At 50.9% G+C, this 25,809-nt stretch overlaps 1 protein-coding gene across 3 annotated transcripts in view; it reads right to left on the bottom strand.

Moving 5' to 3' along the window:
- Nucleotides 1-1,548: 1,548 nt before the first annotated feature.
- Nucleotides 1,549-25,809, bottom strand: part of APBB1 (amyloid beta precursor protein binding family B member 1) — a 34,699-nt gene continuing 10,438 nt past the window's right edge. The window contains exons 2-14 of one of the 3 annotated variants that reach the window (XM_066588559.1): nt 17,316-17,360; nt 11,248-11,888; nt 10,663-10,865; nt 10,502-10,578; nt 10,093-10,153; nt 9,868-9,993; nt 8,249-8,376; nt 7,899-8,013; nt 7,725-7,809; nt 4,783-4,866; nt 4,514-4,626; nt 4,175-4,351; nt 1,549-3,203 (exon numbers count right to left, since the gene is read on the bottom strand). In XM_066588559.1, coding sequence (XP_066444656.1) covers nt 3,039-3,203; nt 4,175-4,351; nt 4,514-4,626; nt 4,783-4,866; nt 7,725-7,809; nt 7,899-8,013; nt 8,249-8,376; nt 9,868-9,993; nt 10,093-10,153; nt 10,502-10,578; nt 10,663-10,865; nt 11,248-11,875 — 1,962 coding nt within the window. In that variant the 5' untranslated portion in view covers nt 11,876-11,888; nt 17,316-17,360 and the 3' untranslated portion in view covers nt 1,549-3,038. Of the gene's footprint in view, nt 3,204-4,174; nt 4,352-4,513; nt 4,627-4,782; nt 4,867-7,724; nt 7,810-7,898; nt 8,014-8,248; nt 8,377-9,867; nt 9,994-10,092; nt 10,154-10,501; nt 10,585-10,662; nt 10,866-11,247; nt 11,889-17,315; nt 17,361-25,809 lie in introns of all 3 variants that reach the window. The other 2 variants (XM_066588558.1, XM_066588557.1) reach the window with 2 other exon arrangements.

The following is a 25,809-nucleotide window of genomic DNA, read 5'->3' on the forward strand; positions in this document are numbered from 1 at the left end:
CGGAGCAGCTCAACGTCAGGTTTATGTGGGGTGAAAGTCACTGAATCTTTCAGGAAATGATCTTAGTTTTTATTTAGAAGCAGTCTTGATACTTATAATGTCATCAATGTAGCAGAAGTAGGCCAAAGGTTTGATGAAGCAGGAGGCCATGAAGTCACTCATCAGTTTTGCTATGAGGAGGTTGGCGTATTGTGGTGCCTTTTTATGGCTGGTTACTGGTTTGGTTTCATCAGGCTATCGATACACTGTGTTGACAAAAGTATGTGATCGCAGACAGAAGGTGATGAAATTGGCTTTTAGTCCATTTTTCATCCGGTGTTGGGTCACTTTTGGCCTCAATGACTGCAATAAAACCCTTGTTGCTTCCCACCAGATTCCCAGATTCCCATAGATGTGTGGAGGGATTTGCCTCCATTCCTGGAGGAGCTTCTGATAGTGATGGGGGATGATGGGTGTGTTGGGCGCACGGATATGGAGTTCTAGTTCATCCCGCTCGATGGGATTGACATCCTGACAATGAAGTCTGCAGACGTTCTGTTCCCCCACACTGCGTGCTGTAGGACATGGCGCTCAGTCATGTTGGCGCAGACACAGAGCTGTACCAGAGTATTACCACTGGGGAGGTGATGCCACATTGTCCGGGGTGTCTGTGTACCCACTGGTGTTGGGGGGGGGGGGGGGGGGTCTTCACTATAAGCAATGGTCCTTGTCCTTTCCAGCAAAACCCCCACCCCCAACCATACCAGAATCTCCTCCACACCTCTCGGTTAGGACAATGCAGTCACGTAGAAACCGCTCTCCAGACAACTGCCACACCCAGGTGCGGCCCATCTGATCAGACGATGGTGTCCTGTAATTCATCCACAACACTTGCTTCCACTCACTTACAGCCCGTCGCTCCAAGCCCCATCGCAGGCGCCGCTTTGCATTCACTGCTGTGATGTGTGCAGCCGCTTGTCCATGATAACCCTTCACATGCTGTTCCCTATGGAGGGTTCTGGTACTAATGGATGTTCCAATGTCCTGAGACCCCCTGAGCGAGGGGAGACGATGTGTGTGATGTCTTCATGGCTCCTGCAAGGCTTCGTTGTCCACGCTCTGTCAGTTTACGAGGTCTCCCTGAACCAGGCGGCACCGCACACCCCGGATGGCTTCCATCGCCCAATAACATGGCCAGCAGTGGACTGATGGTTTCTGTGCTGGGATCTGCCTGTGTATACCTGAAGCTCACACATCTGATTTGCATACTCCAGCTCCTGACAACACAGGACTGACGGGTCCCAATGCTTTTAAACACAGTGTATATTTCTGTGCCAAAGCACCATCTTGTTTTACCCCATGAAGGGCCCCAAGGAGTTCAGAAGTTGCTGTGCAACATTGTTGCTTTTGATTCGCCATTATATAGCTGATATCTATGAGATTATTTCATTTCTTTTGCTGATAACGCTTATTTTCAATCGGTGACCGCTGCACTAAACGTTTTTCCTTTTCTCTGGTGGTAAGCAAGAAGTAGTAGACTGCAGCCAGAGAACACGCACACGCATGGCATATCTGTCAGGTTAGGCTTTATTGAGTAGATTGGATAAAACAGATAAAGTGTCCTGGAGGAGTTCAGTGTTAACAATGACAGTACTGCACATAGAGAGGGTTCAGCTGCCGCACACGGGTATGTTCTGGGGATACAGCACACGCCATTCATACACCAGCCATATGATAGCGTGTTCCAGGAGAAGCTCATCACATAAACCAGTCATACAGCAGGTCAGCGTGTCACACACATGTGCTCCCATGTAACACCAGCTGTATGTGAGGTGCCTGAGATAACAGATCACACGTATGATCACTGTACGCAGCATGACAACTCACATACATGGTCTACAGTGCAGAGAGGATCAGCAGGATCAACACTTCGTAAAGAGGTCCGAACTTTGTGGGTCAAGTCCAAAAATCAAATAATTAAATTATATAAAGAGAAAAGGGTACAATAAATACAACTACAACGGGAAGTAACACTAGGGGAGTCTCGTCGCCCACAGAATCAGCACTTCCTGCCGCTGCTAGAGGGATAGAGCAACAACTCTGGACAGATGTCCCAACCTGAAGATGAGGCTCGCATCCACATGGCGACACCCGCACGACTCCACGGAACACGCAACGAGGGCAGAGATGATGGATAATAAGGTTTCCTCTTATCAAGTATAATGTTACACACGCAGAGCAGCAGCTACATGATCTAGTGCGGAGTTATCACCAATCATAGCGAGAGGAGCGCACGCTGGGAGAGTCCAGACCGGACGCTCCAACCTACGAGGAAGGACTGGGGTAACCGGTCACAGCTGTGGGGTCACACAAACGTCTGGGTAAGAACATGAACGGCTCTGTGGGTTCAGCACCAGTCAGGGACTCATTGGTTGCCAATAGTACTTTGACCGCATGAGGTCACCACTGAAACCTGTGATGTCACTAGCCTCTGAAGCGTTTTGGGAAGAGGCCTCTGTTCTGGTGACAGTAGGAGGCCGTAGAAGTCACTGACCTCCTGTACCATCCTTCAATACTCTGAGCTGTGACCCAAAACGGACCCTGTCCTTCTGCTCCAGTCTAGAGGCCGGCAGGATAACCACCATCAATGGAGGGTGGAGACTGTGCTCCGAGATCGCAACTGCTCTAGAACCGGGATGTCATGTGGGAAGAGTCCAGAACAGGGTGCAGGGATCGTCAGGCTACACACGACTGATATTAATGTGTTAGACGTTACACCACACAGACACATTATCTAAACAAGCACAATAACAACCTCCCAAAGGAGCAGCGGCCAAAGGACAATGTTCCTCCGGCAGCTTTCCGTTGCCTTATTGCTCTTCATAAGGCCTCATAAAGGGTCCCGGTATTCCACCGGTAACCCAATCGCTTGAGTGTCTTTCTGCCCTTACAATAGCGGGAAACAAAGACTAAATGGACATACATGCTGCACCCAGGCCTGTTGGATAAATCAGAGACGGGCAAACGGCACAGCGCAAGGGGCAGATGTCACAGAAAAGTCACGGTGTTTGTCCCCCAGGACGCTTGGTTTTGAAGGAGCCGAGCAGGGACTGTACTCCTCTTCGGACGCTGGAGCCAACCCGGCGGGCCACGGAGTCTGCAGGAGGGGTGGGGAGGCAGGAAACGGTCTGAGGCCGAGCGTCCAAGCACTTCTGATATCGCAGCTATGGAGGTGAAGAGACGGTTACACATCAGTACGGAAGGGTTCTGGAAAGTCTTCAGACCTTTTCATCTTTTTTACATCTTGTTATGTTGTGGCCTTGTGTGTCCCCCTCATTACTCCATAATGACAAAGTGACAACAGAATGGGGGAAATCTCTGAAAATGTTTTAAACATCAAAAACTACCATTGCGCGGTGACATAAGTATTCACACCCCTTGGTACGTCACTTGTAGTTCTGCGGCCCCCCATTCCTCTCGATCTTTGAAATGTTTCTACACCTTGATTGGAGTCACTTGGGGAAATTCAACTGATTGAGCATAAGAGATAATGACCCCCTGATCCAGAACACAAGGGACCTCAGACCAGGCAGAAGGGTCAAGACAATGACTCAAAGACCCCAGCCAAGACCACCCAGGAGAGGGGACAACTCTGTGAATGTCCTTGAGGGGCCCGGCCAGAACCCAATGGGACATCTCTGGAGAGACCTGACAATGGCTGTCCGCAGACAGCCCCCACCCAACCTGACAGAAGACCCCCAAACCCAGAGGTGCAAACTTTGTGGCATCACCAAGAAGACTGGAGGCTGGAATCACTGCCAGAGGGGCACCGACTAATACTGAGTACAGGGTGGGACTACTTATGGCACTGCGGAACAGGAGGTTCTCATTTAAAAAAAAAAATGTACAAAGATTTCTCCGGTTCTGTTGTCACTTTATCATTATGGGGTCCTGAGTGCAGAATGAGGGGGACACAATATAACATGTAGGACAGTGAGCTGGAAATGGTAATGACTAAAACCCTATAATGATTAGTAAGGGGCAGGAGGGCTTTATAATATTGGTCTACTAGGATGTCATTGGGTGCAAGAGCCGGGACAGCAGGTTCAGGGAACCAGCCAGAAGGGGCTGCATGATCTCCCACCATGAGAAGGTCGGGGTGTCACCTGATGAGGGATGATGAAAACCCTCTTACCATGCAGGCCGCCTGTACGGCCTCGGAGAGATGAGCAGCGTTGGGCTCGCACCAGAACATGTGACAGATGAAAATTCCTGGGGCCTCTGCCATGATGAAAGCAAACGTATGGATGTCACGTCCGACCCCCATGAAGGAAAGGAAGCGCACACGGCACTCACTGATCGTCTCCTCGGTCTGAAAGAACATGCACAAGAGCTTATGAGATTCCCGGAGTGACCCACTTATAGCGAGACGATGATCCTGCACATCTGTCACTAGTGCCGTGCACCCCGCTGGCATCCTACGAAGATGTCTTGTGTCATGTGATATCTTACAGCCAATGACCAGAGATGTTACCTGCTGGTGTAAGACCGTAACAGTTGCTGAGGCCACATTAACGGTGACGGGAATCCAGGAAGCGCGGTCGGTGCTGAGCGCGGTCTGCAGGGTGTTGTTGACCACCTCCATTCCTGCCGGAGACAGAGGAACAACTTAATATTGCCTGCCCGGCCCCCTATGGACACATCTGACCCCTCACGGGTGTCACACAGCCGGTCATCGGCCCCATGGTGCTGGGATACCGGGGTTACTGGCACAGGAAGCATCCAGGTGCCAACAAAACTTACCCACGGGTTTACTGACGCAGACGCTGCCTAAGTAGAAGACCTGGAAGCGCTGAACAAGTTCATTCTTTGGGGCCGGAAACTCAACTGCAAGGAAAGAGACCCGAAATTACATAGAATTACAGAGCCGTTCCCTCTCCCCTGTTCTGTCTACGAAGCATTAAGGCCTCCGCCACAAACACTCCTACAATCTGCCCGCTGAGTAGGGATATACAGAGCGGGTCCTCACACCCTAACTGTCCTACATGTTGTATTGTGTCCCCCTCATTCTCCACTCAGACCCCATAATGACAAAGCGACAACAGAACCCGAGAAACATCAATGCTTGAGGGAGTTCAAAGAAGGGCAACTAAACTAATAAACGGAATGACGGGACTGGAATACCCAGAGAGGCACCGAAACTGGGATTATTCACCCCGGAAAAAGGACGGCTAAGGGGCCACCAAATAACACTGTATAAATACATGAGGGGACGATAGAAGGATCTCTGCCAGGATCTGTTTATACCCAGGACTGCAACGGTAATGAGAGGGCATCCACTACGTCTAGAGGAAAGCAGGTTTCATCACCAACGCAGGAGCGGGTTCTTTACTATAAGAGCAGTGAGACTGTGGAACTCTCTGCCTGAGGACGTGGTGATGGCAGGATCCATAGAGGAGGTTAAGATGGACTAGATGTCTTTCTATGATATTACAGGATATAGACATTACGTGACCAGCAGGGTTGGTGATCCGGGTCTTACAGTCAGGTAGGAAGTATTAGCGGTTGATCCAGGGATTACTCTGGCTGCCATTATGGAGTCGGGAAGGCATGTTTTCCTCGAAATAAGCTAAATTGGCTTCTGCCTCATTGTTTTTTTTTGCCTTCCTCTGGACCAACAAGGGGGGTGGAAACCGGCTGAACTGGACACACATTGTCTGCCTTCAGCCTAACATACTATGTTACTATGTTGAACATTTTTTTAAATAGATCCCCCCACCCTGCAGTGACATAAGTAGTCCCACCCTGTACTCAGTATTAGTCGAAGCCCCTCTGGCAGTGATTCCAGCCTCCAGTCTTCTTGGTGATGCCACAAGGTTTGCACCCCTGGTTTTGGGGGTTTTCTGTCAGGCTGGATGGGGGCCGGTTGCGGACAACCATTGTCAGATCTCTCCAGAGATGTCCCATTGGGTTCAGGGCTCTGGCCGGGCCACTCAAGGACATTCACAGAGTTGTCCCCCTCCTGTGTGGTCTTGGCTGGGGTCTTTGAGTCATTGTCTTGTTGGAAGATGATTCTTCTGCCCGGTCTGAGGTCCCCCATGTTCTGGATCAGGTGGTCATTATCTCTGTACTTCACTGCATTCAGCTTTCCACCCACCCTCACCGGCCTCCCCTCCCCCAGCATGATGCTCCACCGCCAGGCTTCACTGTATGGATGGTATTGGGCCAGTGATGAGCAGCGCCTGGTTTCCTCCAGAAAGAACACTTAAGAGGCCATAAAGTTCCATCTTGGTGTCATCAGAGCAGAGGATCTTGCTTCTCGCACTCTGAGGTCCTTTAGGGTCTTTCTGATAAACTCCAGGCGGCTTTCACTTGTCTCACTGAGGAGCTTCTTTCTGGCCGCTCTGAAATAAAGCCCAGATTGGTGGAGGCTGCATGGATGGTTGACCCATCCCTTCTGACCTTTTTCCCATCTGCACACGGGATCTTTGAGCTCAGCCAGAGGAACCATTGGGCTCTTGGTCTCCTCTCTTACAAGACCCTTCTCGCCCCCTAGTTTAGGGGCCGGCAGCTCTAGGAAGAGTCCTGGTTGTTCTTCCATGTAAGTATTATGGGGGCCGTTGGGCTCTTGGTCTCCTCTCTTCCAAGACCCTTCTCCCCCTTAGTTCGGTGGGTCGGTGGATCTAGGAAGAGTCCTGCTTGTTCTTCCATGTAAGTATTATGAGGGTCGCTGGGCTCTTGCTTACCTCTCTTACAAGACCCCTCTCCCCTTAGTTTGGGCGGTCGGCAGCTCTAGGAAGAGTCCTGCTTGTTCTTCCATGTAAGTATTATGAGGGCCGCTGGGCTCCTGCTCACCTCTCTTACAAGACCCCTCTCCCCTTAGTTTGGGGGTCAGTGGCTCTAGGAAGAGTCCTGGTGGTTCATCCATGTAAGTATTATGAGGGTCGCTGGGCTCTTGCTTACCTCTCTTACAAGACCCCTCTCCCCTTAGTTTGGGGGTCGGTGGCTCTAGGGAGAGTCCTGGTGGTTCATCCATGTAAGTATTATGGGGGCCGCTGGGCTCTTGGCAACTTTCAGGGCAGCAGAAATGTTTTTGCAGCTTCCCCAGATTTGCGCCTCCACACAATCCAGTCTCTGAGCTCTGCAGGCAGCTCTGTCCTCCTCATGGCTAGGTTTTGGCTCTGATATGGATTGTGAGCGGTGAGACCTTCTAGAGATGGGGTGGGTCAGCTTAATGTAACACAGGTGACTCCAATCAAGAGAGACCCCTCAGAGATGATCAACAGAGATGGGAGACCCTAGGGGTTCAAGTGTCGTACTGAGGGGTGTGAATACTTATGTCAATGCAAAATTAGAGTTTTTCCACTTATTTTTTTAATTAGAAAGGTTTCTTAGGTTCTGTTGTCACTTTGTGATTATGGGGTCCTGAGTGCAGAATGAGGGGGACACAACATAACATGTAGGACAGTGAGAGCAGACTGAACACTCAGAACTCCAGATAACTAGTGCAGGGGATTCATCGGCCGCCATATTTGTGGGCGTCTAACTACCTCCAAAAACATGAACGTAAAAGGCATCCGATCAGGCCCCTAATGGATGCGGGCGCTGCAGTATAGCGACACTGATCTCAGCAGTCCGCCACTTCTACAGATTGGTGCAGAAGTTTTGGAAAACATACCGGGTCATATTAAGGATAAGGCATTGGGGTCTAGGAAGTTCAATGAGTTCACTGTTGGGGTCCTCACCTTGGAAGGGGACATCCACCAGCCGGGATTGGTCCATAAACAGGCTGTCCATGAGGGATCGCGTTGTACGTCTTTCAGCCATTATCTGTGGGCAATAATAGGAGAGTTACGGGGGTCCCGGAGATCGGCGGAGGACCGTACACGCTCTGTAAGCTGCTCACACAGAGGACGTACCCGGGAGCAGACACTGTGCAGACCCGTCGCTATAGCCTTGGCCGGCATCTCACATCGGAACACGTGACACTTCAGCAACTGCGTCAGCTTGTCTCTTGCTACGTAGGCGAAGTCCCTGAGACGAGAGGGGAGCGGGTGTGAGAGCGCGTACCACCATCACTCACCTATACCGTACACCAACAACTGCCCGGCAGCGGGACCGCCTTCTGCACGGCGTGTACCGTACCTCTCTCTGCGTCCATCAGCGCAGCAGGATAAAAAGCAGAAGGGAAGAGGTTCAGTAAAGAGAACAGAGCTGGTCAGAAAGGGGTTAAAGCTAGCAAGGGGTTCCGCATGTCCCGGACCCTCACCTGCCGTCATCTCTTCCCACGCCCCACACACGGATGCTGACAATGGGCTGTGAGTGCAGGAGCGTCTGCCCGGAGGAGTCGTAGAGCTTCAGAGAGTCGTCGTCCAGCACCAGCAGCATGTCCTTCCCCTACCGGACACAACACAAGAGGAAAGAGGGTCACCAGACACAAAGACCCCCATTGTCTGCAGCAGCCGTCACCCCCTGCTGGACACAATGATATAAGGGGGGGGGTGGGTCACCGGACATAAGGACCCCCATCGTCTGCAGCAGCCGTCACCCCCTGCTGGACACAATGATATAAGGGGGGGGGGGGTCACCAGACACAAAGACCCCCATCGTCTGCAGCAGCCGTCACCCCCTGCTGGACACAATGATATAAGGGGGGGTGGGTCACCAGACACAAAGACCCCCATTGTCTGCAGCAGCCGTCACCCCCTGCTGGACACAATGATATAAGGGGGGGTGGGTCACCGGACATAAGGACCCCCATCGTCTGCAGCAGCCGTCACCCCCTGCTGGACACAATGATATAAGGGGGGGTGGGTCACCGGACATAAGGACCCCCATCGTCTGCAGCAGCCGTCACCCCCTGCTGGACACAATGATATAAGGGGGGGTGGGTCACCGGACATAAGGACCCCCATCGTCTGCAGCAGCCGTCACCCCCTGCTGGACACAATGATATAAGGGGGGGTGGGTCACCGGACATAAGGACCCCCATCGTCTGCAGCAGCCGTCACCCCCTGCTGGACACAATGATATAAGGGGGGGGGGGGGTCACCGGACATAAGGACCCCCATTGTCTGCAGCAGCCGTCACCCCTTGCTGGACACAATGATATAAGGGGGGGTGGGTCACCGGACATAAGGACCCCCATCGTCTGCAGCAGCCGTCACCCCCTGCTGGACACAATGATATAAGGGGGGGGGGGGGGGGTCGCCGGACATAAGGACCCCCATCGTCTGCAGCAGCCGTCACCCCCTGCTGGACACAATGATATAAGGGGGGGTGGGTCACCGGACATAAGGACCCCCATCGTCTGCAGCAGCCGTCACCCCCTGCTGGACACAATGATATAAGGGGGGGTGGGTCACCGGACATAAGGACCTGCAGCCTCAAATCTGATATGTAATAACCATGTTTCCCATTCAACATCACTGAATAGGGGTGCACTTTGGAATGTCTTCCCCCGGCCCCCGAGGAGACTCTGAGCTGCCCCCAGGTGCACAGTACAGAGAATACCCCTCCAAGTCAACAGTATGGTGGGCCGACACCTCATGTGCTCTCACAGGGCGCTCATATAGTAAGGGGGCAGATACTTCTTACGGGGGATGCGGGGCGATATCTCTGTGCCTCACTTACTGACAAATATCCAGGAATACAAGAAATTTAGGAAGGGGGGGGTCAGAGAAGGCATCGGGGGGACGGAGCCGCCGGCATCGGGGGGACGGAGCCGCCGGCGGGGGTTTCAGGGGGATGGAGCCGCCGGCGGGGGCTTCGGAGGGGCCGTAGCCGCTGGCGAGGGCTTCGGGGGGACGGAGCTGTTGGTGAGGGCTTCGGGGGGTTGTTGTTCGGGGGGTTGTTGTTCGGGGGGTTGCTGTTGGTGAGGAGACGTACCTGTGTCAGACTCTGGTTGTGAAGAGACAATTGCCGGATGCAGCTGTTGACGGCCACGCTGCTTCTCCCTGGTGCCAGGTCCTCTTCTGTCATCTCAACCCAACCAAGAGAGCAAACCGGGAACTTCTGCAAAAGACCCTTAGTAAGATCCTCAGAGGAGGGGGCAGCCCAGACGGAAGACACCAGAACACGGCACAAAATACGCTGCACCTGTGATGGACGTACCTGTGGCCCCGAGTCATAAATCAGCAGCGGCCCCTTCTCTTCTTCTGATGGTTGGACCAAGCTGGAGGGGGAATATTATATCATTACTGATGTCACTCTAACTAAATGCTAATACAGAGGGGGCAATAAATGCCAGGCACATACCCCAAACCAACCAGCAGCCGTCCAGATCTGCCTAGCCACCACAGAGTAACCCATACACAAGGGTGTTTGCCACTCCCACTGCAGGGTGTATGCCCCTCCCACCACAGGGTAACTCATAGGCAAGGAGGACAGAATGAAAGGTGAGCCCCTCTCAGTGTTGGCTGACCTGTACACAAGGACAATACAGTGTGCGTGCCCCTCCCACTACAGGGTGACCTGTAGACAAGAAGTACAAAACAGGGCGTGTTCCTGACTTGGGCCTCACCTCAGGTTCAGGGTGTTGATGTGACAGGTGACATCGTCTGTCTCGTGGTGATCGCCGTCTGACGTCTCCTCCTGTGACTCCTCCTGGTGACAACGTACTCCATTATTTCCTGCTGCTCAGGACGCAGCGTGTGATAACATACATATGTATATAGAGCGTACCTCCTCCTCCTCCTCCGTTGGGGTGTGAGCGGTGGACGGAGAGTACATCCTCGGCTCCCCGCTGCCCAGATCTGACGGCGGCTCCCATTGTGTGGTGCCAGTGGGTACGTGCCAGTAGTAAGTTCCCGAGGTATCCTGCACCCGCATCCACCCCGAGGGCAGATCGGAGTCCGTGTCCAGAGTGTTGCGCGGCCAGAAGCAGTCTAAGAGGAGCATGAATACATATAATAAAAAATGATGAATCTGCTAATTTGTATAGCGCCAATGTATTCCGCAGCGCTTTCAGCTCATCTCTGGGTACTTGTTTTACTGACCGCTGAAGGATGGAAGGCTGAGTCAACCTTGAGCCGGCTACCTGAACCAAGTGGGGATTGAACCCGCAACCTTCAGGCTGTGAGCGAGAGCTGAGGACTGCATACTGCTGCCTGAACACTCTGCTCCAGTTTGTGGCTATCACACGGACCGTCCTCCACCCTCCCCAGCCCCAAGTAATTCCACCATCCCAACCTCACTCTACACGTCACACCGGGTACAGGGGTCATGTGTCATACGATGTGATCTACTGCCACGGCCCCATCGTCATACCTGTGTCATCGGGAGAGCCATAAGAGGGGCTTCCTTGGGAAAGGGTCGCCCAACTGGAGTCCTCATCGCTTCCACCAGTGTTCCTCATGCCAAAGAGGAGGCTGGCGCTGCGAACGGTCTCTCGGCCCCTTCCGTTGTCCTGCACCACCTCAGAGCTGAGCTCCGAGGTCTCGGTAGTGATGGTGTCGGTGACCTCGCTCTGGGCCGGAGTCAGATCATCGTCCTCGTCGTCTCCGTCCTGGATAAGTAGTGGTGGAGAATGGTTCATGCTGCTGCGGTTGACGCAGTTGAGCGCCGACACCTCCAGCTCCTCTGTCCGCTTCTCGTCTTGGTTGCGGTTGGTCCAGTCTTTGTTGATGCCCTCCGGATCCGGGTTGCAGTTCTGGTCTTCCTTCTCGTGCTCGGCCGCCTTACGCAGCTGGTTCTGACCCTCCTTCAGCCATTTTGGGTTGGTGCGATCTGACGGGGCTCCACATCCCAGCTCTGCACTCACTAACCCCATGGCGCTCTGCAGGTCGGTGTGGGCATAGATCTGCCGACTCTTGGAAGACAGGAGGTCGTTGTGAGAGGCGAGGAGGCTGAGCGTCAGGGCGGACACGGGACTCTTCTCAGTCAGCGGTCCAGACATAGTAACTGGAAAACTAAGAGGAAGCAGCGTGTCAGCACCTCACAGCCACCGACAGACCTGACAACTATGGACGGATAGAAGAGGTCTGACAACTGGTCACCCAGGACTTCATGTTCTACAGTCAGCCTCCCCACACGGGTCTCCACATGAAGAGGAGGAGGCCACATAACATCCATAGGAGCCAATGAGAAAGCGCCTTACGGCCAATGGCGGGCGAATACGAGGAAGGAGCGGTCGGAGGACGGGACAGGGTGAGCGCAGGAGGGTGCGGCGTGAGCTCGTTTGTGATGCCACGGGACCCCAGAAAGCATCCTGCAGTCAAGTAATATGCAGAGACATGGAAGGAAACGGGGTGAGAGGCCGACTTATACGGGCCACTGCAGATGACCCCCGATGTGGCCCCAGAACTTCTGTTGGTGACTAAGATACAGAAATCTGATGTAAAGTTTTGCTGCACATCAGAAGCGTCTCTCCCTTGGCGGCGATCTGTGCGGCCCCCCTCGGCGGCGATCTGTGCGGCCCCCCTCGGCGGCGATCTGTGCGGCCCCCCTCGGCGGCGATCTGTGCGGCCCCCCTCGGCGGCGATCTGTGCGGCCCCCCTCGGCGGCGATCTGTGCGGCCCCCCTCGGCGGCGATCTGTGCGGACCCCCTCGGCGGCGATCTGTGCGGACCCCCTCGGCGGCGATCTGTGCGGCCCCCTTTGTCACTGGACACACATGAAGCCTGTAGTTCCTGCCCCACACGTTGTGGGGGGATCATGAGGGACAGATGCAATGGCTTCTGGGATGCCACAGATCAAGGCGGGCAATAAGGCGGGCATGTGGACTCAAATCACAAGGTGTGAGGTCCGGGGAACGTAGAGGACGAAGAAGGAGATCACCATCATCACCAACGGCACGGCTGATCCATCTGTTTGGCTCTCTGTAGACAGGTGGTTCCCCTCCCTGACATTCACTGCGGGGGAGTCACTTGTACACTCCCTGTAGACAGGTGGTTCCCCTCCCCCAAATTTTCTGCGGGGGAGTCGCCCGTACGCTCCCTGTAGACAGGTGGTTCCCCTCCCCCATATTCACCGCGGGGAGTCGCCGTACGCTCCCTGTAGACAGGTGGTTCCCCTCCCCTACATTCACCGCGGGGGAGCTGCTGTATGCCCTCTATGAATAGGTGGTTCCCCTACTCACATTCACTGTGGGGGAGTCACCCATATGCTCCCTGTAGACAGGTGGTTCCCCTCCCCTACATTTACTGCAGGGGAGTCGCCCGTACGCTCCCTGTAGACAGGTGGTTCCCCTTCCCTACATTCACTGCAGGGGAGCCGCCCGAACGCTCCCTGTAGACAGTTGGTTCCCCTTCCCACATTCACCGCGGGGTAGTTGCCGTATGCCCTCTATGAATAGGTGGTGCCCCTACCCACATTCACCGTGGGAGACTCACCCGTATGCTCCCTGTAGCCTGGTGGTTCCCCTCCCCCCACATTCCCTGTGGAAGAGTCGCCATACGCTCCTTGTGGACAGGTGGGTTCCCCTCCCCACATTCACCGCGGGAAGTCGCCTGTATGCTTCCTGTGGACAGGTAGGTTCCCCTCCCCACATTCACCGCGGGTGAGTTGCCTGTATGCTCTCTGTAGACAGGTGGTTCTCCTCCCCTACATCCCCCGCGGAAAGCCGCCCGTACACTCCCCGTGGACAGTTGAGTTCCCCTCCTCCTCATTTACTGCGGGGGAGTTGCCTGTACGCTCCCTGTAGACAGGTGGTTCCCCTTCCCCATATTCCCTGCGGGAAGCCGCCCGTACACTCCCTGTGGAGAGTTGAGTTCCCCATCTCCACATTTACTGCGGGGGAGTTGCCTGTACGCTCCCTGTAGACAGGTGGTTCCCCTCCCCACATTCAACACGGGGAAGTCGCCCGTACGCTCCCTGTAGAGAGGTGGTTCCTCTCCCCCACATTTACTTCAGGGGAGTCGCCCGTACGCTCCCTGTAGACAGGTGGTTCCCCTCCCCCACATTTACTGCGGGGGAGTCGCCCGTACGCTCCCTGTAGACAGGTGGTTCCCCTCCCCACATTCACCGCGGGGGAGTTGCCGTATGCCCTCTATGAATAGGTGGTTCCTCTTCCTTATATTCACTGCAGGGGAGTCGCCCGTATGCTCCCTGTAGACAGGTGGTTCCCCTCCACCACATTCACTGCGGGGAGCCGCCCGTAAACTCCCTGTGGACAGTTGAGTTCCCCTCCTCACATTCACCATGGGGAAGTCGCCCGTATGCTCCCTGTAGACAGGTGGTTCCCCTCCACCACATTCACCGCGGGGAGCCACCCGTACGCTCCCTGTAGACAGGTGGTTCCCTTCCCCCACATTTACTGCTGGAGAGTCGCCCGTACGCTCCCTGTAGACAGGTGGTTCCCCTCCCCCACATTTACTGCGGGGGAGCCGCCCGTATGCTTCCTGTAGACAAGTGGTTCTCCTACCCACATTTACCGAGGGGGAGTCGGCCGTACACTCCCTGTGGACAGGTGGGGTCCCCTCCCCCATATTCACCACAGGAGAATCACTCCTACACTTCCTTTATATAGGTGCTTCCTCTCCCCACATTCACCACAGGGGAGTCACCCCTACTCTCCCTTTATACAGGTAGTTCCCCTCCAGCACATTTACTGCTGGGGAGTCATCCGTACGCTCCCTGTAGACAGGTGGTTCCCCTCCCCACATTCACCGCAGGGAGTCGCTGTACTCTCCCTGTTGTCAGGTGGTTCCCCTCCCCTGCATTCACCACAGGGGAGTCACCCGAACGCTCCCTTTATACAGGTGGTTCCCCTCCCCACATTCACTGAGGGGGAGTCCCCCGAACGCTCCCTTTATACAGGTGGTTCCTCTCCCCCGTATTCACTGCAGGGGAGTCGCCCGTACGCTCCCTGTAGACAGGTGGTTTCCCTCCCCCACATTCACTGCGGGGGAGGCACCTGTACGCTCCCTGTAGTCAGGTGGTTCCCCTCCCCCACATTCACTGCGGGGGAGGCACCTGTACGCTCCCTGTAGTCAGGTGGTTCCCCTCCGCCGCATTCACTGCAGGGGAGTCTCCCGTATGCTCCCTGTAGACAGGTGGTTCCAGTCCCCACATTCCCCATGTGGGAGTCCCCTGTACGCTCCCTGTAGACAGTTGAATTCCCCTCCAGCACATTTACTGCTGGAGAGTCGCTGCACTTTCCCTGTAGACAGGTGGTTCCCCTTCCCTACATTCACCGCGGGGAGTCGCTGTACGCTCCCTGTAGTCAGGTGGTTCTCCTCCCCCGCATTCACTGCAGGGGAGTCACCCGAATGCTCCCTTTATACAGGTGGTTCCCCCCCCCCCCAAATTCCCCGCGGGGGAGTCGCCGTACGCTTCCTGTAGACAGGTGGTTCCCCTCCCCCAAATTCCCCGCGGGGGAGTCGCCGTACGCTTCCTGTAGACAGGTGGTTCCCCTCCCCCACATTCACTGCGGGGGAGTCACCTGTACACTCCCTGTAGACAGGTGGTTCCCCTCCCCCACAATTACTGCGGGGGAGTCACCTGTACACTCCCTGTAGACAGGTGGTTCCCCTCCCCCACATATACTGCGGGGGAGTCGCCCGTATGCTCCCTGTAGACAGGTAGTTTCCCCTATGCTTCCTGTATACAGGTGGTTCCCCTCCCCCACATTCACCGCGGGGAGTCGCCGTACGCTCCCTGTAGACAGGTGGTTCCCCTCCCCCACATTTACTGCGGGGGAGTCGCCCGTACGCTCCCTGTAGACAGGTGGTTCCCCTCCCCCACATTCACTGCGGGGAGTCGCCGTACGCTCCCTGTAGACAGGTGGTTTCCCCTATGCTTCCTGTATACAGGTGGTTCCTCTCCCCCACATTCACCGCGGGGAGTCGCTGTACGCTCCCTGTAGACAGGTGGTTCCCCTCCCCCACATTCACCGCGGGGGAGTCGCCCGTACGCTCCCTGTAGACAGGTGGTTCCAGTTCCAACATTCACTGCGGGGGAGTCACCCGAATGCTCCCTTTATACAGGTGGTTCCCCTCCCCTACATTCAACACAGGGGAGTCCCCCGTACGCTCCCTTTATACAGGTGGTTCCCCTCCCCACATTCAATGCGGGGGAGTCACCCGAATGCTCCCTTTATACAGGTGGTTCCCCCTCCCCCCAAATTCCCCGCGGGGGAGTCGCCGTACGCTTCCTGTAGACAGGTGGTTCCCCTCCCCCACATTCACTGCGGGGGAGTCACCTGTACACTCCCTGTAGACAGGTGGTTCCCCTCCCCCACAATTACTGCGGGGGAGTCGCTGTACGCTCCTTGTAGACAGGTGGTTCCCCTCCCCCACATTCACTGCGGGGGAGTCGCTGTAGTCTCCCTGTAGTCAGGTGGTTCCCCTCCCCCGCATTCACTGCAGGGGAGTCTCCCGTATGCTCGCTGTAGACAGGTGGTTCCCCATCTCCACATTTACTGCAGGGGAATCTCCCGTATGCTCGCTGTAGACAGGTGGTTCCTCTCCCCCACATTCACTACGGGGGAGGCACCTGTACGCTCCCTGTAGTCAGGTGGTTCCCCTCCCCCGCATTCACTGCAGGGGAGTCTCCCCTACGCTCCCTGTAGACAGCTGGTTTCCCTCCCCTACATTCAACACAGGGGAGTCACCCGAACGCTCCCTTTCTACAGGTGGTTCCAGTCCCCACATTCCCCACGGGGGAGTCGCCGTACGCTCCCTGTGGACAGTTGAGTTCCCCATCTCCACATTTACTGCGGGGAGTCGCTGTACGCTCCCTGTAGACAGGTGGTTCCCCTCCCCCATATTCACCGCGGGGAGTCGCTGTACGCTCCCTGTAGACAGGTGGTTCCCCATCTCCACATTTACTGCGGGGGAGTCTCCCCTACGCTCCCTGTAGTCAGGTGGTTCCCCTTTGCTACATGCATCACAGGGGAGTCACCCGAACGCTCCCTTTATACAGGTGGTTCCCCTCCCCACATTCACTGCGGGGGAGTCACCGTATGTTCCGTGTGTACAGGTGGGGTTCCCCTCCCCTACATTAACCGCAGGGGAGTCGCCGGTACGCTGCCCTCCCGCACATTCAGTACTGCCCGCTGGGCGGAGCCCTTACGAAGTGTTATCTGCGAATGAACTGTACGCTAATAAGAGGGCGGCAGACGTGGCAGTCAGGCACACAAAGCGCTGTCCGGTCTGCGCTGGCGGCCATATTGTCTATTACCGAAGCGGCGGCGGCGGCGGAATAAAACGCTTTGGGGCTCCTTTCTCACATCTTACCGCTGCGCTGTGAAAGAACTGGATTGGGCAGGGGGGGCGCTGATCGCTGGCACGATCCTGGGGGACGCAGCGTTACTGCGATGGCACTAATACCCCCCAGCTGTATACGGCGCAGGAGGCGAGCACGCCCCCCCCCCCCCCCCCCCCCGCACGCTCCTACCTGGGATGTCTGCAGCACGCCACTCATTCTCCGCCGAGATACAACCTGCAAGAAGACGAAGCACATTAATGCACGGAGAGCACATATACACGCATGTACACCAACACGCATCTTACACACATGTATGTCATGGGTAATGAGCCAGGAGCTATGGGGAGGCACCTCCTAGCCAACACGATGGGAGTAGTAGTACCTGCGTCTGATTGTCTGCTGAGCATATATATAGGGGTGTGTATACATAGAGAGCAGTGGGTATATATAGGGGTGTGTATACATAGAGAGCAGTGGGTATATATAGGGGTGTGTATACATAGAGAGCAGTGGGTATATATAGGGGTGTGTATACATAGAGAGCAGTGGGTATATATATATAGGGGTGTGTATACATAGAGAGCAGTGGGTGTATATAGGGGTGTGTATACATAGAGAGCAGTGGGTATATATAGGGGTGTGTATACATAGAGAGCAGTGGGTGTATATAGGGGTGTGTATACATAGAGAGCAGTGGGTATATATAGGGGTGTGTATACATAGAGAGCAGTGGGTATATATAGGGGTGTGTATACATAGAGAGCAGTGGGTATATATAGGGGTGTGTATACATACTGAGCAGTGGGTATATATAGGGGTGTGTATACATAGAGAGCAGTGGGTATATATATAGTAGTGTATACATACTGAGCAGTGGATGTATATAGAGGTGTGTATACATACTGAGCAGTGGGTATATATAGGGGTGTGTATACATACTGAGCAGTGGGTATATATAGGGGTGTGTATACATAGAGAGCAGTGGGTATATATAGGGGTGTGTATACATAGAGAGCAGTGGGTATATATATATAGTAGTGTATACATACTGAGCAGTGGATGTATATAGAGGTGTGTATACATAGAGAGCAGTGGGTATATATAGGGGTGTGTATACATAGAGAGCAGTGGGTATATATAGGGGTGTGTATAGAGAGTAGTGGGTATATATATGGGTGTGTATACATACTGAGTAGTGGGTATATATAGGGGTGTGTATACATACTGAGCAGTGGATATATATAGGGGTGTGTATACATAGAGAGCAGTGGGTATCTTTAGGGGTGTGTATACATAGAGAGCAGTGGGTGTATATAGGGATGTGTATACATAGAGAGCAGTGGGTGTATATAGGGGTGTGTATACATAGAGAGCAGTGGGTGTATATAGGGGTGTGTATACATACTGAGCAGGGGGTATATATAGGGGTGTGTATACATAGAGAGCAGTGGGTATATATAGGGGTGTGTGTATACATAGAGAGCAGTGGGTATATATAGGGGTGTGTATACATACTGAGCAGTGGGCATATATAGGGGTGTGTATACATAGTGAGCAGTGGGTGTATATAGGGGTGTGTATACATAGTGAGCAGTGGGTGTATATAGGGGTGTGTATACATACTGAGCAGTGGGTATATATAGGGGTGTGTATACATAGAGAGCAGTGGATATATATAGGGGTGTGTATACGTAGAGAGCAGTGGATATATATAGGGGTGTGTATACATAGAGAGCAGTGGATATATATAGGGGTGTGTATACATAGTGAGCAGTGGGTATATATATAGGGGTGTGTATACATAGAGAGCAGTGGGTGTATATATAGGAGTGTGTATACGTAGAGAGCAGTGGATATATATAGGGGTGTGTATACGTAGAGAGCAGTGGATATATATAGGGGTGTGTATACATAGAGAGCAGTGGGTATTTATAGGGGTGTGTATACATAGAGAGCAGTGGGTGTATATAGGGATGTTTATACATAGAGAGCAGTGGGTGTATATAGGGGTGTGTATACATAGAGAGCAGTGGGTGTATATAGGGGTGTGTATACATAGTGAGCAGTGGGTATATATATAGGGGTGTGTATACATAGAGAGCAGTGGGTATATATAGGGGTGTGTATACATAGTGAGCAGTGGGCATATATAGGGGTGTGTATACATAGTGAGCAGTGGGTGTATATAGGGGTGTGTATACATACTGAGCAGTGGGTATATATAGGGGTGTGTATACATACTGAGCAGTGGGTATATATAGGGGTGTGTATACATACTGAGCAGTGGGTATATATAGGGGTGTGTATACATAGAGAGCAGTGGGTATATATAGGGGTGTGTATACATACTGAGCAGTGGGTATATATAGGGGTGTATACATAGAGAGCAGTGGGTGTATATATAGGGGTGTGTATACATAGAGAGCAGTGGGGGTATATATAGGGGTGTGTATACATAGAGAGCAGTGGGTGTATATATAGGGGTGTGTATACATAGAGAGTAGTGGGTGTATATATAGGGGTGTGTATACATACTGAGCAGTGGGTATATATAGGGGTGTGTATACATATTGAGCAGTGGGTATATATAGGGGTGTGTATACATACTGAGCAGTGGGTATATATAGGGGTGTATACATAGAGAGCAGTGGGTGTATATAGGGGTGTGCATAGAGAGCAGTGGGTATATATAGGGGTGTGTATACATACTGAGCAGTGGGTATATATAGGGGTGTGTATACATACTGAGCAGTGGGTATATATAGGGGTGTGTATACATAGAGAGCAGTGGGTATATATAGGGGTGTGTATACATAGAGAGCAGTGGGTGTATATATAGGGGTGTATACATAGAGAGCAGTGGGTATATATAGGGGTGTGTATACATAGAGAGCAGTGGGTATATATAGGGGTGTGTATACATAGAGAGCAGTGGGTGTATATAGGGGTGTGTATACATAGAGAGCAGTGGGTATATATAGGGGTGTGTATACATAGAGAGCAGTGGGTATATATATAGGGGTGTGTATACATAGAGAGCAGTGGGTATATATAGGGGTGTGTATACATAGAGAGCAGTGGGTATATATATAGGGGTGTGTATACATACTGAGCAGTGGGCATATATAGGGGTGTGTATACATAGAGAGCAGTAGATATATATATAGGGGTGTGTATACATAGAGAGCAGTGGGTATATATAGGGGTGTGTATACATAGAGAGCAGTGGGTATATATAGGGGTGTGTATACATAGAGAGCAGTGGGTGTATATATAGGGGTGTATACATACTGAGCAGTGGATATATATATAGGGGTGTATACATACTGAGCAGTGGATATATATAGGGGTGTGTATACATAGAGAGCAGTGGGTGTATATAGGGGTGTATATGCATAGAGAGCAGTGGGTATATATAGGGGTGTATACATACTGAGCAGTGGGCATATATAGGGGTGTGTATACATAGAGAGCAGTGGATATATACAGGGGTGTGTATACATAGAGAGCAGTGGGTGTATATATAGGGGTGTATACATACTGAGCAGTGGATATATATAGGGGTGTGTATACATAGAGAGCAGTGGGTATATATAGGGGTGTATATGCATAGAGAGCAGTGGGTATATATAGGGGTGTATACATACTGAGCAGTGGGTATATATAGGGGTGTGTATACATACTGAGCAGTGGGCATATATAGGGGTGTGTATACATAGTGAGCAGTGGGTGTATATATAGGGGTGTGTATACATAGAGAGCAGTGGGTGTATATAGGGGTGTGTATACATAGAGAGCAGTGGGTATATATATATAGGGGTGTGTATACATAGAGAGCAGTGGGTATATATAGGGGTGTGTATAAAAGAGAGCAGTGGGTATATATATAGGGGTGTGTATACATAGAGAGCAGTGGGTATATAAGGGGTGTATACATACTGAGCAGTGGGCATATATAGGGGTGTATATACATAGAGAGCAGTGGATATATACAGGGGTGTGTATACATACTGAGCAGTGGGTATATATAGGGGTGTGTATACGTATTGAGCAGTGGGTATATATAGGGGTGTGTATACATACTGAGCAGTGGATATATATAGGGGTGTGTATAGAGAGCAGTGGGTATATATAGGGGTGTGTATACATAGAGAGCAGTGGGTATATAGAGGGGTGTGTATAGAGAGCAGTGGGTATATATATATGGGTGTGTATACATACTGAGCAGTGGGTGTATATAGGGGTGTGTATAGAGAGCAGTGGGTATATATATGGGTGTGTATACATACTGAGCAGTGGGTATATAAAGGGGTGTGTATAGAGAGCAGTGGGTATATATAGGGGTGTGTATACATACTGAGCAGTGGGTACATATAGGGGTATGTATAGAGAGCAGTGGGTATATATAGGGGTGTGTATACATACTGAGCAGTGGGTATATAAAGGGGTGTGTATACATAGAGAGCAGTGGGTGTATATAGGGGTGTGTATACATAGAGAGCAGTGGGTGTATATAGGGGTGTGTATACATAGAGAGCAGTGGGTGTATATAGGGGTGTGTATACATAGAGAGCAGTGGATATATATAGGGGTGTGTATACATACTGAGCAGTGGGTATATATAGGGGTGTATACATAGAGAGCAGTGGGTATATATAGGGGTGTGTATACATACTGAGCAGTGGGTATATATAGGGGTGTGTATACATAGAGAGCAGTGGGTATATATAGGGGTGTGTATACAAAGAGAGCAGTGGTTATATATATAGGGGTGTGTATACATAGAGAGCAGTGGGTATATATAGGGGTGTATACATACTGAGCAGTGGGCATATATAGGGGTGTGTATACATAGAGAGCAGTGGATATATACAGGGGTGTGTATACATACTGAGCAGTGGGTATATATAGGGGTGTGTATACGTATTGAGCAGTGGGTATATATAGGGGTGTGTATACATACTGAGCAGTGGATATATATAGGGGTGTGTATAGAGAGCAGTGGGTATATATACAGAGCAGTGGGTATATAGAGGGGTGTGTATAGAGAGCAGTGGGTATATATAAGGGTGTGTATACATACTGAGCAGTGGGTGTATATAGGTGTGTGTATAGAGAGCAGTGGGTATATATATATGGGTGTGTATACATACTGAGCAGTGGGTATATAAAGGGGTGTGTATAGAGAGCAGTGGGTATATATAGGGGTGTGTATACATACTGAGCAGTGGGTACACATAGGGGTATGTATAGAGAGCAGTGGGTATATATAGGGGTGTGTATACATACTGAGCAGTGGGTATATAAAGGGGTGTGTATACATAGAGAGCAGTGGGTGTATATAGGGGTGTGTATACATAGAGAGCAGTGGGTATATATAGGGGTGTGTATACATAGAGAGCAGTGGGTATATATAGGGGTGTGTATACATACTGAGCAGTGGGTATATATAGGGGTGTGTATACATAGAGAGCAGTGGGTGTATATAGGGGTGTGTATACATAGAGAGCAGTGGGTGTATATAGGGGTGTGTATACATAGAGAGCAGTGGATATATATAGGGGTGTGTATACATACTGAGCAGTGGGTATATATAGGGGTGTGTATACATACTGAGCAGTGGGTATATATAGTGGTGTATATACATAGAGAGCAGTGGGTATATATAGGGGTGTGTATACATAGAGAGCAGTGGGTGTATATATAGGGGTGTGTATACATAGAGAGCAGTGGGTGTATATATAGGGGTGTGTATACATAGAGAGTAGTGGGTATATATAGGGGTGTGTATACATACTGAGCAGTGGGTATATATAGGGGTGTGTATACATACTGAGCAGTGGGTATATATAGGGGTGTGTATACATAGAGAGCAGTGGGTATATATAGGGGTGTGTATACATAGAGAGCAGTGGGTGTATATATAGGGGGGTGTATACATAGAGAGCAGTGGGTATATATAGGGGTGTGTATACATACTGAGCAGTGGGTATATAAAGGGGTGTGTATACATAGAGAGCAGTGGGTGTATATAGGGGTGTGTATACATAGAGAGCAGTGGGTGTATATAGGGGTGTGTATACATAGAGAGCAGTGGGTGTATATAGGGGTGTGTATACATAGAGAGCAGTGGATATATATAGGGGTGTGTATACATACTGAGCAGTGGGTATATATAGGGGTGTGTATACATACTGAGCAGTGGGTATATATAGTGGTGTATATACATAGAGAGCAGTGGGTATATATAGGGGTGTGTATACATAGAGAGCAGTGGGTATATATAGGGGTGTGTATACATACTGAGCAGTGGGTATATATAGGGGTGTGTATACATACTGAGCAGTGGGTATATATAGGGGTGTGTATACATACTGAGCAGTGGGTATATATAGGGGTGTGTATACATACTGAGCAGTGGGTATATATAGGGGTGTGTATACATAGAGAGCAGTGGGTATATATAGGGGTGTGTATACATAGAGGGCAGTGGGTGTATATAGGGGTGGGTATACATAGAGAGCAGTGGGTATATATAGGGGTGTGTATACATACTGAGCAGTGGGTATATATAGGGGTGTGTATACATAGAGAGCAGTGGGTATATATAGGGGTGTGTATACATAGAGAGCAGTGGGTATATATAGGGGTGTGTATACATAGAGGGCAGTGGGTGTATATATAGGGGTGTGTATACATAGAGAGTAGTGGGTATATATAGGGGTGTGTATACATACTGAGCAGTGGGTATATATAGGGGTGTGTATACATACTGAGCAGTGGGTATATATAGGGGTGTGTATACATACTGAGCAGTGGGTGTATATAGGGGTGTGTATACATAGAGAGCAGTGGGTGTATATAGGGGTGTGTATACATAGAGAGCAGTGGGTATATATAGGGGTGTGTATACATACTGAGCAGTGGGTATATATAGGGGTGTGTATACATACTGAGCAGTGGGTATATATAGGGGTGTGTATACATAGAGAGCAGTGGGTATATATATAGGGGTGTGTATACATAGAGAGCAGTGGGTGTATATAGGAGTGTGTATACATAGAGAGCAGTGGGTGTATATAGGGGTGTGTATACATACTGAGCAGTGGGTATATATAGGGGTGTGTATACATAGAGAGCAGTGGGTGTATATATAGGGGTGTGTATACATAGAGAGCAGTGGGTATATATATATATAGGGGTGTGTATACATAGAGAGCAGTGGGTATATATAGGGGTGTGTATACAAAGAGAGCAGTGGGTATATATATAGGGGTGTGTATACATAGAGAGCAGTGGGTATATAAGGGGTGTATACATACTGAGCAGTGGGCATATATAGGGGTGTGTATACATAGAGAGCAGTGGATATATACAGGGGTGTGTATACATACTGAGCAGTGGGTATATATAGGGGTGTGTATACGTATTGAGCAGTGGGTATATATAGGGGTGTGTATACATACTGAGCAGTGGATATATATAGGGGTGTGTATAGAGAGCAGTGGGTATATATACAGAGCAGTGGGTATATAGAGGGGTGTGTATAGAGAGCAGTGGGTATATATATATGGGTGTGTATACATACTGAGCAGTGGGTGTATATAGGGGTGTGTATAGAGAGCAGTGGGTATATATATATGGGTGTGTATACATACTGAGCAGTGGGTATATAAAGGGGTGTGTATAGAGAGCAGTGGGTATATATAGGGGTGTGTATACATACTGAGCAGTGGGTACATATAGGGGTATGTATAGAGAGCAGTGGGTATATATAGGGGTGTGTATACATAGAGAGCAGTGGGTGTATATAGGGGTGTGTATACATAGAGAGCAGTGGGTGTATATAGGGGTGTGTATACATAGAGAGCAGTGGGTGTATATAGGGGTGTGTATACATAGAGAGCAGTGGATATATATAGGGGTGTGTATACATACTGAGCAGTGGGTATATATAGGGGTGTGTATACATACTGAGCAGTGGGTATATATAGTGGTGTATATACATAGAGAGCAGTGGGTATATATAGGGGTGTGTATACATAGAGAGCAGTGGGTGTATATATAGGGGTGTGTATACATAGAGAGCAGTGGGTGTATATATAGGGGTGTGTATACATAGAGAGCAGTGGGTGTATATATAGGGGTGTGTATACATAGAGAGTAGTGGGTATATATAGGGGTGTGTATACATACTGAGCAGTGGGTATATATAGGGGTGTGTATACATACTGAGCAGTGGGTATATATAGGGGTGTGTATACATACTGAGCAGTGGGTATATATAGGGGTGTGTATACATAGAGAGCAGTGGGTATATATAGGGGTGTGTATACATAGAGAGCAGTGGGTGTATATATAGGGGTGTGTATACATAGAGAGCAGTGGGTATATATAGGGGTGTGTATACATACTGAGCAGTGGGTATATAAAGGGGTGTGTATACATAGAGAGCAGTGGGTGTATATAGGGGTGTGTATACATAGAGAGCAGTGGGTGTATAAAGGGGTGTGTATACATAGAGAGCAGTGGGTGTATATAGGGGTGTGTATACATAGAGAGCAGTGGATATATATAGGGGTGTGTATACATACTGAGCAGTGGGTATATATAGGGGTGTGTATACATACTGAGCAGTGGGTATATATAGTGGTGTATATACATAGAGAGCAGTGGGTATATA

Source organism: Eleutherodactylus coqui, chromosome 1 (genome assembly GCF_035609145.1).
Source record: "Eleutherodactylus coqui strain aEleCoq1 chromosome 1, aEleCoq1.hap1, whole genome shotgun sequence".
Lineage (NCBI taxonomy): Eukaryota > Metazoa > Chordata > Amphibia > Anura > Eleutherodactylidae > Eleutherodactylus > Eleutherodactylus coqui.